This window comes from Pteronotus mesoamericanus, unplaced genomic scaffold (genome assembly GCF_021234165.1).
Source record: "Pteronotus mesoamericanus isolate MK-2021 breed Mesoamerican mustached bat unplaced genomic scaffold, CSHL_Meso_final contig_1108, whole genome shotgun sequence".
In the NCBI taxonomy this organism is placed as follows: domain Eukaryota; kingdom Metazoa; phylum Chordata; class Mammalia; order Chiroptera; family Mormoopidae; genus Pteronotus; species Pteronotus mesoamericanus.
The window spans coordinates 219,153-232,638 of NW_026555016.1; the positions used below are offsets into that span (position 1 = coordinate 219,153).

Here is a 13,486-nt window from a genome sequence, read left to right on the forward strand (position 1 = left end):
GGAGGGCGGGGGGAGCGCACTCGCTCGGGCTCCGCGATTCGCCCTTTATTCTGAACTCGCAACGTCAGCGGCCCCTGGATGGAACCGCGGGGCGCGGGCCGGGCCTCCCACAGCGCGCGGGGCCGGGGAAGCGGCCGGGCCGGGCGGGCGCTCGGGGACCCGGGCCGCGTGGGCGCCGGGATGGAGGGCGCCGAGGGGCGGGGAGCGGGCGTGCGCGTGTGTGCGAGCGCCGGGGAGGCCGGCCCTTAGTGTAACCGGAGCTACAAAGGAGGCGAGTCCGCCAGGGGGAGGGAGGGTGGAGCGGCGGCGTCGCCGGGGGCATCTCCGCCACCCTCCCCGGGAAGGAGCCCCTGGCCGTGGCCCCCGCGCCCGCACCCCCTGGAATGATGAAGAAGAACAATTCCACCAAGAGGGTGAGTGCGCCCGCCGGCCCCGCGCCCGCGGCCGACTTTGTGCTCCGGGGACCCCGGCCCGTCGGGGCTTCGAGCGGCCGCGCGCTCTGCGGGGGCCCCCGCCCGCACCCCCCAGCCGGTCCCCCGGCCCCCGCCGCCGGGCTGCGGCCCCGCGTCGAGGCACCGCGGGGGCGCTTTTGTTTGTTTACTTGGGTGCGGGTGTCACTTGGCTTAGTTTCCGCCCGACCCCCAGCCTCGCGTCCCCTGGGTGACCGGCTGCAGTGTGCATCGCGCTCTGCGGCGGCGGCGGGGAGACAATGAGAAATAAAACAAAACGCCGTTAATCCGGCGCTGCGTGGACAGGCTGGGGCGGGGGCGGGGCCGGGCGGCGAACCGAAGGCCACTTCGGCTCAGGCCCCTTCCCCCAGCAGTTGCAGTTGTTTATTTGGGAGGAGGGGGAAGAGAGCGATGGGGGGAGTCCCTCCGAGTGAGAGCCTCCTAGGAGGTGGGGAGCGGGCGTCGGGCTCCCGGACTCCAGCCTTCGGAGGGGCGGTCCCCGAAAAGAAGGGGTGAGGGCGACGGAGGAGGGTCTCGGGGCTGCGGGTGGAGAGAAGGAAAGAGCTGTGATCACCTAACGGCCTGGTCTTCTCTTGCCTCTGGGGCAGGGGCCGCAGGATGGCAATCATCAGTCCGCGCTGCCTGAGAAGGTCGGCTGGGTCCGGAAATTCTGCGGGAAAGGGATTTTCAGGGAGATTTGGAAAAACCGCTATGTGGTGCTGAAAGGGGACCAGCTCTACATCTCTGAGAAGGAGGTAGGTGCCCTTTACCTCCACCTCTCCCTGTTTTCTCATATTCCCCACTTTGTCACTCCACAGGGGGCTTATCTGTCTGTAGTCTCCCTCCTACCTCACCCCCCATTTTGTTCCAAAAGCAAGTTGGTCTCTACCACCATCCTATAGCTGCTGGGAAAGGTCACCCTTTAGGGAGAAGATTTGAGTTAGAATTAGAAGTTGAATGTGCATCTTATTTAATGACTTTTCTTTGCAAATAAATATCTGACTGCAATGATATCCCAACATGTCCCAGAAGTTCTGTGTCCCCTGCTGCCCCCTACCCTACCTTGGCCTCTAGCCAAAGTGGGATTTTTTTCTTTGCTATTGCTGCTGAAACACTCTGTGAACAGCAGCGTTTTCAGTACCCCTTCCTGTGCCCACACCCCAGCCCAGCCAGCCCCCCCTTTCCTGTCTCTAGCAGGAGCAGGCGGGGCAAAGCAGTAGCCCAGCTGCCCAGAATCACAGACACACAACACAGGTACAGCCCAAGTTCAGTCTCACATAACCCCAGGTAGAGTATTTGTATGTGGCAGACCGTTATTTCTGTTGAAGCCAATGAACCATACCTCTGTTTCCCCTCCACCCCCCCATTCCACTAAAAATAAAAAAATAGAAGGAAGGAACTCATTTTTCACCCCCTTCCTGCTCTCACATTTGTATCCAGAGGGAGAGAAATGGAGTTACGAACCTGTGTACGTGTATGTGTCTGTGTCTACGCCCTTACAGTTAAAATGAAAACCACAGTCCATGCTGGGTCAGAGCCTGAGCTGAGACCATTGAATCCAAACTCCTTTCCCTTTTATCTCTAATTCTTGGGATCCATAATATGAAGTAATATTAAGAAACTGAAGCTGTCCTTCCATAGGTTAGAAAGTCACTCCCATTCCTGCCTCTGCGACTATGTCAGCACAGGCTAGGAGACTGTCCTGTGTTCCTCTGGAAGGGTGGCCCTTCCTCCCCACCCCCACCCCCCATTCCAGGTTCCCTCACCAGGGGCCAACTGGGAAGTCCTCCCTGATTTCTAACCTCTTCTGCTTTCTACAGTCAACTATATTTAGGTAAATAATTCCTTTTATGGTACTGAAACAGACCCACACACCATCCTAGAGAAAGTCTTCATCTGAACAGAATGTCTACTGAGACAGCTAGGGAAGAATTAAGTAGTGCCAGGGCCAGAGGGATCCCTCTTTGGGGTGTCTTATCCCTGCTATTTACAATAAGCTGAGAACTTGGCAATGGAGTGAGGTGAGAGAAGACTTTGGCAGGAGGGTTTATTTTATGTATTTTATTTTATTTCTTAATCATCACCCGAGGACATTTTTTCATTGCTTTTAGAGAAAGGAGAGAGAGAAAAACATCGATTGGTGCCTCCCATACATGCCTCAACAGGGGATCGAACCCAAAACCTAGGCATGTGCCCTGATCAGAAATCGAACCCAAAACCTTCCAGGGGTGCATTGAACACCAAGCCAGCCGGCTGAGCCACACGGCCAGGGCAGGAGGATTTATTTTTAAGGGTCAGCTCCACCCAACCCCAATCCTACAGAAAGTTTTTCCACAATTTTCTGGCTTTCCAGTTTAAAAAACAAAAACAAAACAAGAAACAAAGGAAGTGTCAAGGCATACGTCCTGACTCCCCTGAACTTTATAATGGCAGGAAACTCCCGTGAGCAATCAGGGAGAACTTCCCACATGTCAAAGAGGAAACCTGAGAACAGTGAAAGGGTAGAAGGAACAAGACATTTGTCTTGTTTGCGTTTGTCCAAAAAACGAAGTCCGGGGGTGAAAGAGCATGGTTGATCCTTGTTTGTGGAGGAAGGGGCACAGAGATGGGGAAAGGGTGGAAGGCCTCAGCCTAGGATGTGTGGTGTCCTATGAGTCAGGAGCATCTGACTAGTCATGGGGCCAACTGTGCCCTGCTGAGACGGGCGTAGGAAAAGAGGGAACAGGGCTGTTGATACTACTACTCTTTGGAGCTGTTTTCCATGCTACCAGGGGCTTGGGTTAAAAGTGAAACAGACAGAGGACTCCAGGCTTTATTCTATCCACTTGCCAAAAGCTCCAGAGCCAATAGGTTCAAGATTTTTAGATTTTTAAAAAGAAATACAAAGTGTAACATTTGTAATTTACATGTTAATGCAAAATTCCTAACCCCTCCCCTAAAATTTGCAACAGTCTCTTTTTCCTTACTTCCCCTTATAGAGGCAGGGTCCCCCAAAACTGTCTCCATCAAAGAAATCCTGCTGTATTTGTTGTTAATAAGTTTTTCCCCATTTCAGTCAAATGCTGCCTTATGGTCATGGGGCTGCTATACAGGAGCAGAAACCTGACCTCAGGAAGACCTCATGGTGGAGGAAATTGGGTTTGGGGGCATCTTTTTTGGCAAGCGTATAGGGAAAATCCCTTCCTGTGGGCCAGGGACAAAACATCAGGGGAAAGGAAGGATTACGTTTGGAAGATGGATAGTTATCAATGAGACGTGCGGAATTAGAGGGGGGAGGAACAGGACAGAGGAAAACAGGGTCTCGAAGCTGTCCATCTTCCCCAGGACGGGAACACTCGCCAGCTGCTTGTCTGACCAGCTCCTACCCCTGCCCTCCCAAGCGCTAACCCCGTCGATGGCCCCTGCCCCCCAGAGCTCCTTATCAGTCGTGTCCAAGCCAGATACCCCTCCCTTCCTTTCCTTTCTCCCTTCCCTTCCCTTCCCTTCCCTTCCCTTCCCTTCCCTTCCCTTCCCTTCCCTTCCCTTCCCTTCCCTTCCCTTCCCTTCCCCTAAGGAAAACAGAACAAGTAACACTCTTCGCCTGGCTACAAATACACGCCCAGCACTTTCCTCTCCAAGATTTCTGGCCTCTGCTGATAGTCTCAGCTCTGAGGAAGGAGGAGGGGGAGAAGAGGAGTGAGGCATCATCCTACATCCCTGCCTTGTTTCTGGAAATTGTTCTTGGATGCTGGTTGCCAGCATCTTTTTCACTTCTACCCATAATCCTCCAAGGTGTCTGGTCCCTTTCCAGCCCCAAAGCCCAGGAGCCCTAGAAAAGGGAAAGCCCTGGAGGAGCCCCGCCCCACAGAAACAGTGGATGTAGCAGCAGCCGTTCCCCCCCCAACCCCCCCGCAGTAGGCTCTTGTCACCTGTGTCAGCCCCCGGGTCCAGCAGCAAGTCAGAAGGATGGGCAGGTACAAGACCAGAGATGGGCTGGGGGGTAGAAGAGAGAATTACTTCCCTGCTTCAAGGCTTTTGAGAACCAGGAGCATAGATGAAGTCACCTCTACATACACTATCCTATTTCAGAGCTTGACAAGTGGAGACTGGAGACTGTTGTGAAATAATTCCAGTCAGGGAGAGTGAATATCTTCCAAGGAAGATATGCAGCTACTTTTATCTGTTTAGTTTTAACGAGACAAGTGCTGGTCTCTCGTCCCAGGAAAATGGGACCAGCCCATTGGCAGGGTCTTCCAACCCCGGGCCCAGGCAGCAGAGGATGAATGGGTATTCTAATCACAAGCTGCTTCATCTGGGCCGGTGACTAAGTCCTGTCCTCTCACAAGCCCAAACAGCCTGTAAGCCACAGCTTCTGAGTACCAGGACCATGTGGAACACCTTAGGGAGAAGGAGAAGAAACTCGAGAGGTTTAAAATGGACCTTGGAAGAAATGCTAACGGAATTTTCTTCGCGGCATTCAGAAAATGCTGGTTGGGGTTGGGGGATGTAGATACAATTGTGGTCTCCAGTCAGACATTCGGCAAGAGAGTTAAGACCCAAATGGTGGGTGAATCTGCCAAGGGTAGAACCAGGGTGTAAGGCAGATACTGCAAGCAGGAAGAGCTGAGTTCAGACACAAGGGGGAACTTCCTGGCAGTAAGGAGATTTAGCCCGTCAAACTGGAACCATGGAAAGAGGTGGCAGAATACTTTTTTTTCCAAGTCTGAAATTTTGTCCTCCAGGGAGAGTGGAAGTGCATCTTTGCCTGGAGAGAGGTGGCTGGTTGAAGTGGCTTTGCCAGCCTGGAAGAGTTAGGTCGGGTTGTCACCGTACCTTGGGGGGAGGAGGGAGAGGTGGGAACTGCAGGTCTGTTTTTCAGCTTCTGGTCTGTTCTGAGCAGACTGAACACGGGCTGCTCTTCCCACAGTGCTGAAACTCCTGAAATGAAGGAGGTAGTGACGCTCCTTATGATAGTATATGTTTGGGGGGAGAGCCACGTAGGGTAAGAAAGCGAGAGCAGAACAACATAAACATAAGATGGGGGAGGCCAGAGACAGCCCTTCACGGCCTGGAGACACCCCCTGACGTTGGCCCTGCCTCCATCTCCTCCCTCTGGACGGTCCAGGGCCACCCGGGTCTTGCTTCCTTCCCGATGATGGGATTCACCTGTTTGCTGTGTAAGCCTGGCCTTTGAAGGAAGGACAAAGTGGGAGTCACAGTGAAGAGCGACTCGAACCGGCAGCTTGGCCAGGGACAGTGGGCAGGAGGGGGTGGAAGGGAAGCCCCCCTGAGGAGTCAGGACTGGGGTGGAGGCTGCCCCAGCACCTTGTGGGCCCCAGATAGGGTGGCCCTTTCGTGCCCTGCCATCCCTCCCCCTCCACAGGCTTCCTCTGGTTCCCACTGGCCTAAACTAACCACTTGAGGGGAGGGACTAAGTAATTTTATCCTCATCGCCTCACCTCCCCCTGTCCCTTAGGTGAAAGATGAGAAAAATATTCAGGAGGTGTTCGACCTGAGTGACTATGAAAAGTGTGAAGAGCTCCGGAAATCCAAGAGCAGGAGCAAGAAAAATCATAGCAAGTTCACTCTCGCCCACTCCAAGCAGCCGGGCAACACGGTAAGTGTCTCCTGACAGCTTGGCCACGGGAACACCAGCCAGGTCAGGGGGGCGGGGCGGGGGGGGGGGCAGGGGAGAACACTGTCCTCTAGCTTTTTCCCCTCGGCCCACTTAGCTGAAAGGCCCTGAATTACTACTCTCCTGCCAGCTTTTATTATTTAACCTGAGAATATTATGGCCATTGCTTTCCCTCCAGGCAAGCCGGCCTTCAAACAAAGGTCATTCATTCCCTCTCTGTCCCCCCTCACCCTCTCCCCCACTCCTCCCTCCCTTTCGTGCACACATACGCACTTGCGCGCACACATCTCTTGGGAGAAAAATCACTGTTCGCTGGACCCTGATAGGTGGTTGAATTTCTGAATCTAATTTTTCTTGGCTGAGGGAAGCCATTCCTATCACATTCTACGTCTTCAAACATTTAAATTTTTATTTTAGTGCTGTCCTTTCCCAAACCTCCTCTGATCACCTCCAGTGCCGTGTCAATATCCAGCACCCTTCCTAGCTCTTCCTGGGTTATTTCTAAAACAACCCCCAAGCTGTGGCGTTTTGCAAGAATAAAGTCTGGTTTCCTTAAGGTATGGATGACTCTGGAAGCAGAATCTCTCTCCTTCCAGGAGCTGGGTCTGAGCGAATGAGATGATAATTTCTTATTTCTTCACTGTCAAGGTGAGACACCAACTCTAAAACCCTGGCTGAAACAAGAATCTTCCCCTCACAGGCACCCAACCTGATCTTCCTGGCAGTGAGTCCAGAAGAGAAGGAATCATGGATCAATGCCCTCAACTCTGCTATCACCCGGGCCAAGAACCGCATCTTGGATGAGGTCAGGGGCTCATTGTGGGGAGAGGGACGCTGGGGCAGAAGGATCCGTTGTGACTCGCTAGAGAGTGCGGCCCTGTTTGCTTGCTGCCTCTCCAGCTCCCTTTGGAAAACCTTTTTCTCTTTCTACCCTCTAAATCTTGGTTCAGCTGATTCCCCCTTTCCCCACTCTGGTGCCTGGGCCAGCCTTGCGTAGCTTGAAGAGCCCCATAACGTCCAGTAAAGCCCTTGCCCTTGGGTTCAGAAGCAGTTCACGGGAAGGTTTATTTCCAAGTCCAGGCATGTTTAGGCCTCAGGGGATGCTGGGTTGGGACAGAGCTCTTCTCTGAAGAGCAGTCATAGACTCACAGTGCCTCTCTTCAGGTCACCGTTGAAGAGGACAGCTATCTCGCCCACCCCACTCGAGACAGGGCAAAAATCCAACACTCCCGCCGCCCCCCAACTCGGGGACACCTAATGGCCGTGGTATGTAAGACTGCAAGAAAGTAAAAATCGCTCAAGGGCCAGTTCCATGTCAGTCATCTCAGACAGAGCTATCTCAGAGAGCCCAGCAGAGGCATTTCTGATTCCAAGTTCAAAGGCTGGGAAGTCTCTCTACCCCACCCCCCTGCCTTTTTCTTCTCATTCAGAAATATTTATTCAACACCTACTATGAGTTTAAAAGTCCTTGCCCTCAATAAATTCATCATCCTTTGGGAAAAATGAGATATACCCACAGGGGAAGTGGCAAAGGCAGTGTAAGCCACAGTCTGGTAGCCAGCTGGCCTGACAGGTAACAGCCAGAGGAGGAATGATCACAGTGAAAGCCCATAACATAGAAAGTGGTGGTTCCTCTCTGCATTTCCAGGAAGAGAGGCAGGCAGGGGGCCAGAACGTAGGCTTTGAAATCAAGACAGACCCAGCTTAGAGCCTAGCTTCGCAGTTGACTCTCTGATTCCAGGAAGCTACATGTCTCCACCTGTAAAATGGGGCGGTACGTGCCTGCCGTGAAGGGCTTCTGTGAGTGGTGATTGAAACAGCATACATTTCCACACAGCTGAACACCCTCATCACTTCTTTTTAAATTAGAGTATCCTGGGAATGAGAACAAGTTTTGTTAGAGGGCAAGGGGCTCTGAGTTCCCAGTAGCAGAGGGGCTTGAGGCGTGTGGCTCAGAAGCTGCAGATGGAAAAGGATGTGCCATGTGGGACATCCTGTGAGTGTCAAACCCAGTGAGATGCTTGGAGTCCACAATATGAGGAAAATGACACTTTTAGGAAGCTCTTAGTAAAATGGAGAATATAGGAAACAAGCAGGAGAAATTACTTTTAATCACAAAAAAAATAAAATAAATTCAAATCACTGTCAAAGGAATAAGAAATAGCAAATAAAGTCAAAGGGCTCGGTCGAGAGGGAGGACTTCATGCCCACCAATGACAATCTTCCCCCTTCCTTCCTGCCCTCTCCCTCTCCAGGCTTCGACCTCTACCTCGGATGGGATGCTGACCTTGGACCTGATTCAGGAGGAAGACTCTTCGCCTGAAGAACCAACCTCTTGTGCCGAGAGCTTTCGGGTTGACCTGGACAAGTCAGTGGCCCAGCTCGCAAGCAGCCGGCGGAGGGCAGACTCAGACCGTATTCAGCCCTCCTCAGATCGGGCAAGCAGCTTTCCCCGACCTTGGGAAAGGCCAGACAAGGGGGCCACCTACACCCCCCAGGCACCCAAGAAGTTGACCCCCACGGAGAAAGGCCGCTGTGCCTCCATGGAGGAGATTCTGTCTCAGCGGGACACTGCCCCAGCCTGCGCCCTCCCCCTGCGGGCCGAGGACCCCCCATCCCTCATCGCACCCCACCCGGGGCAGCTGTCCCGGATCCAGGACCTGGTGGCAAGGAAACTGGAGAAGACTCAGGAGCTGCTGGCAGAGGTTCAGGGACTGGGAGATGGGAAGCGAAAGGCCAAGGACCCCCCTCGGTCTCCTTCCAATTCTGAGTCAGAGCAGCTGCTGCAGGAGACAGAGCGGCTGCTGGGAGAGGCGTCATCAAATTGGAGCCAGGCGAAGAGGGTGCTGCAGGAAGTCAGGGAGCTGAGGGACCTGTACAGACAGATGGACCTGCAGACCCCTGACTCCCACCTCAGGCAGACCGTTCAGCACAGTCAGTACCGGAAGAGCCTCATGTGAAGGAAGGGGACAGGGTCTGGAACTCTGGAGGGCGGGGCCCAGACTTATCTCCAAGTGTTGCAGGATAAATCTTTTTTATTTACCTCAGTTAAAAAAAAGAAAACAAAAACACTCTCAAACTCGTTGCTCTTGCTGATGCCCAACCGTCCTCCAACCACCCCCTTTCCTTCCTTACCCCCACTCGCTCTGAGACCTAACTCAGATTCGAGGAGGAGGTGACTCCTCTAGCAGTATTAAAAAGCTTTGCATGGATGAAGAGAGAGAGAGGGTAATGGACGCAGTCTGACCATTTTATACACGCCACCCCTCTGAGACAGTGGGGAATATACTGCTGCTCCTGGGGACGTCGTGCATAGGCTTTTAAGTTGGGCGGAGGGGATGGTTCTCATATCCCTTTCTGGGTTTTCAGCCTGAGGGTGGAAGTGCAGCTACCCGATTCCAGCTGCTGGGGTGTGGAAGCCAGGGCCTCCTGTCCATGCACACAGATGTGACCTCAGCGCCAGGCCTGAGAGGATCTGGGGGGTTCAAACACGCTTCTTGCCTACAGGCTCTGACCGAGATTGACCCGCCCACCTTCATCTCCCTCGACCCTCCCCAATGCTGATTCAGAGACAGGAGGCTCGGTGGGTGGAATTGGATTAGTCATTTGGCTAAGGGGGTCCTAGCACAGGGGACCTAGGGAGAGCAGACCCAGTCGAAGAACCGAACTAAGAATGAAACTGATTTGTGATGCAAGCTGTCGGACGAAGGGGAAAACCGAGCAAGCTAGGTTCCTCTTTCAGCCAAGTTAGGTTTCCTGTAGCCTCCCCCTCCTTCCTTAAACCTCTCTTTGAACACTAATCAAACCCCAACTTTAGAAAAACATCTCGACTCTCACCTCCTGACCGGGCTCCCTTGCATTCTTGTCTACAGTAGCTCTTCCACAGCTCATTTTGTTTGCCTCCTTCCTCCAAAGTTTCTAAGATCAGGTTCAGTAACAAGAGTTCAGGTCCAGACAAGGGTTGTGAAGGCAAGATAGGAGTGATTTGGGCGAAGAAGGGGGTGGAGCCCCATGAACCAAGTAAATGAGGGGTTAAAACCACTTTGAAGGGGCGCCCTGTGCTGGCTTCCTGACCTTCCCAAGGTCCTACCTCCAAGAGCCAAGAGCTTCACTAGGGTGAGAGGGAAGAAGCGGGAGACGATGGGGGCATTGCTGAGAGGTCCTGGCTGGGAGGCTGCCCCAGCGAGACGTTCAGGAAGACAGCGTAGGAGGGAAGGAAGGTAAATCCTTTGGGAGAAACACAGACCCTTTGATTCCTAGTCTGCTCTGACATTATTATTCCCACAATCCATGTAAGCAACAGGGAGGATCTCTCCAAGTTAAAGCATCTCTAGGGAAAAAATTCCTGCTCTTTTAGTGCCCACCATTCACAGGCATGAAGATTTCCCTAAATCTGGCCTGTGGTTACCTAGTGTCTCCCCTGAGGAGCATATTCCTACGGAGTGCACCAGACTGTCACCTACGACTCATCCCGGGGGCTCCTGGGGTAACTGATGAGGGAACCTGGGTCTCCAGACTTCTGTCCTCCAAGCAGGTGTCCCTCTCCTAAGCTCTAAGCATGGTCAGCAGGCCACTGTCACAAATATTGAAGGCCTAGGTTAAAATACTTTACAAGTCTCCATCTTTGTGTGAATTTTATCTTATAGGCATTGTTCCTTTTTTTCTCCCTTGTCGCTCCCACATAATGAAGGAGAAGACATAAGCCAGAATGGCATGTATATCCCAACATGCCAACTATCTGTGGCTCCCAGGGGAACTAGAGGATGGAGGGAGACACTGGAAGGAGAATGGCAGGCGAGAGGAAGCAGAAAAGAAAGATCTGGGCAGGGTGGGGAGGGGGGCGCTGGGCCACCGAGAGCTGGGTATTAAACTCCTGGGGTCTTCAGGCACCAGAACCAGGCCACAGGGTGGCAAAATGAGCCAAGTTTTGGAGCCAGACACACCCGGGTTCAAATTCTGACTTTAGCTATGAGGCTCTGGGAAGGGCACAAGCTTTCTAGAGTTTCCTCATCTGCCAAAATGGGGAGTTACTGTTGGACAGGTGAAGACAACCTATGGGAAATGACAGCTGATGGAGGGCCGCCAACACTCAGCAAGGGGCCGCTGTGGCCACCGCAGCTGCTGTTCCGAGTTTGATTCAGCGGGCTGTGTACGCCAACTCAGCCAGCTCAGGTAGCGGGGGGCAGGGGATTAAGTCACTGTCTGTACTAAAGGCTAGAGACAGAAAGTGGGGATCACGCGATCTCGTGTCTTCAAGAATTTCAGAGCTTAGCACAAAGCCAGGCTTCCCACTAGACAAATACCTTCGCGTGTACCCTGATGGTGGGTGCTGGCACGATTTCTGTTAACGGGAGCGAGCGCAGGCACTCGGAACGGGAGATACTAATGCTGTCACTAGCTCACCTGCCCCCACCCAGCCCCTTTCCAAACTCCACCAGTCCAGCTCTTTTACCTGCGGTCGTTACTTCCTGGTCACGGTGTTCTGGGGTAAATTGGCAGAGGGAATGGGGGGATGCGGGGCAACGTGCTTACTACACAGTTGCCAGTAGACATTTTTTTCAGGATGAATATTCTTCCCTCCTCTCTCCCAACAACCTTGCTATATTCTATTCTTACAGAAATGGACTGGAAAAGGGGAAATCTTTTGGGAGGCCTTAGGGGAGGGAGATGAGGAAATCCAGGACACAGAGTTCAAGCGGGGTGAGGGGCAGAGACAGGGAAAGAATTAAACGCCATTTCATATTTCAGTGACATGTCCCTCAACTTCTCCTGCTCTTCCTCATTACATTGTTAAGAAGGGGGTTGGGGGACAGGTGCACGTTTGGGGGACAAGCCTGGCCTTGCTCCTTAGGGAGACTGTCTGAGGTGCTGACCCGGAAAACTGATGAGTTCCTTTGCATCGATTTCCCTATTTCCAGAGCAGAGCTATAGGTTGTTTAGGGTGAAAAGGGGGGGACCCACAAGTTTCTCTAACTCCTGCTGCAGCCTTCACAAGCCGCCGTGCTGAGCCCAGAGCCCTGACCCCAGGGAAATGGCTCTTGCCCCCTCTCCCAACCGCTCTGCCAACAGTACATTCTATCTCATTCTCCCCCAAAAGCCAGCCCCAAAGACCCTCTCCCCTTTCCAAACATCACAGGCAAGCGGACCCAGCCCCACTCTGCACCCTCAGAGCCTGGCTAGAGCCCCCTCCTTCTTCCCACCCCCTTCCCTTGCCTGGTTCATTTCTTTCTCTGATTCCTTCCTACCTCCCAGTCTCCCAACAACAGCAGCCAATCCCCAGCTTGCTCTAGAGCCACACCATATATGGAGAGGTTGGAAAGAAAGCTGAGTAAATACTGGAGGGAACACACACACACACACACACACACACACACACACATTTGAGCACCTTTCTGCACCTGACCCTGTGTCTGTCTGAGCGTGTGACACCAGTCCTACCCGTTCCCTGTCGCTGGCTCACTCCGCCGACAGAATGGGGAACCTGTTTGCTATTTCTTGCCTGTGTTCATGCCCCTCGAGACCATCACTCCAAAGAGTTGCTTGTGACCTAGATTCTCTGCACTAATTACAAGCCCAACGAGATCTAACAAACACCCAACTTAGCACAGCTGAGACCCTCGAGGTCAATTACTGCAACCCAGCTCAGTGAGGAAAGAAGAAATGGAGACAGAAACGCTTTTACATGCCTCACCCCATCCCCAGCCCAACCCTGGGCTTCCTTGGAAGCAGGCATGGGGAGAATGCAAAAATTAGCAGTTTAAAAACAGGATCTTGGAGAGTCAACAAGTGGGAGATCTGTACTGGGGTTGGGGAGCAACTGGGGAATACAGATTCCCAACTCTTCCTGAGTTGTCAGGAGAGGAGAGGTGGGTGCAGCTACAAAAACGAGGAACCTGGGCAGTTTGCACTTTTGTAAAGACTGGAACTCTCGATGTGCATCAGTCTCCGACTCCTAATCCCTCCTCCTCTTCGCTTCTTTCTTTGGGCAGGTTGGGGTTATCTCCCCTGTCCTTCCTGCTGGTTTGGAATAGCTCTGAAATTGCCTTTCTTTCAGAAATACTGGACTCAACCTCATTCTTGCTTTTCCTTCTTCCAAATTATTAAAACCATGGCAGCAAACAGCCCCTTCCTCCCAAGAAAAACAGAAAACCGTAAAATCGAGGTGATCGGGTTTAGCTAACAAAGTCATGACATAACTCTGGGGTGATGCTCAAATACCTGCCTTCTAGATGAAGAATGAGAGGAAATGGTCAGAAGTGGTAGCAACCTGGTTGCTTCTGCACAGTTTTCCTACCCAGCAGCAAATGCAACACAACAAAAAGAAGATGGAACAGTGCAATGTGCCTCAGTCCCCATTTTTCTGGGTTCCTGTCCTTAGGTGACAAAACAAGGCAGTGGAATGGTCTCCTGTCCTCTCTGCCCA

At 52.8% G+C, this 13,486-nt stretch overlaps 1 protein-coding gene across 2 annotated transcripts; it reads left to right on the forward strand.

Moving 5' to 3' along the window:
• Positions 1-266: 266 nt before the first annotated feature.
• On the forward strand, positions 267-9,132 carry PLEKHO1 (pleckstrin homology domain containing O1). Of its 2 annotated transcripts, XM_054574970.1 has the most exons (6): positions 267-413; positions 1,058-1,204; positions 5,905-6,045; positions 6,764-6,868; positions 7,228-7,329; positions 8,319-9,132. In XM_054574970.1, the coding sequence occupies exons 1-6, from the start codon at positions 384-386 to the stop codon at positions 9,021-9,023; spliced, it is 1,230 nt and encodes a 409-aa protein (XP_054430945.1). In that variant the 5' UTR covers positions 267-383; the 3' UTR covers positions 9,024-9,132. The 2 variants fall into 2 exon arrangements, with proteins under 2 accessions (XP_054430945.1, XP_054430952.1); XM_054574977.1 differs by lacking the exon at positions 7,228-7,329.
• Positions 9,133-13,486: the final 4,354 nt, after the last annotated feature.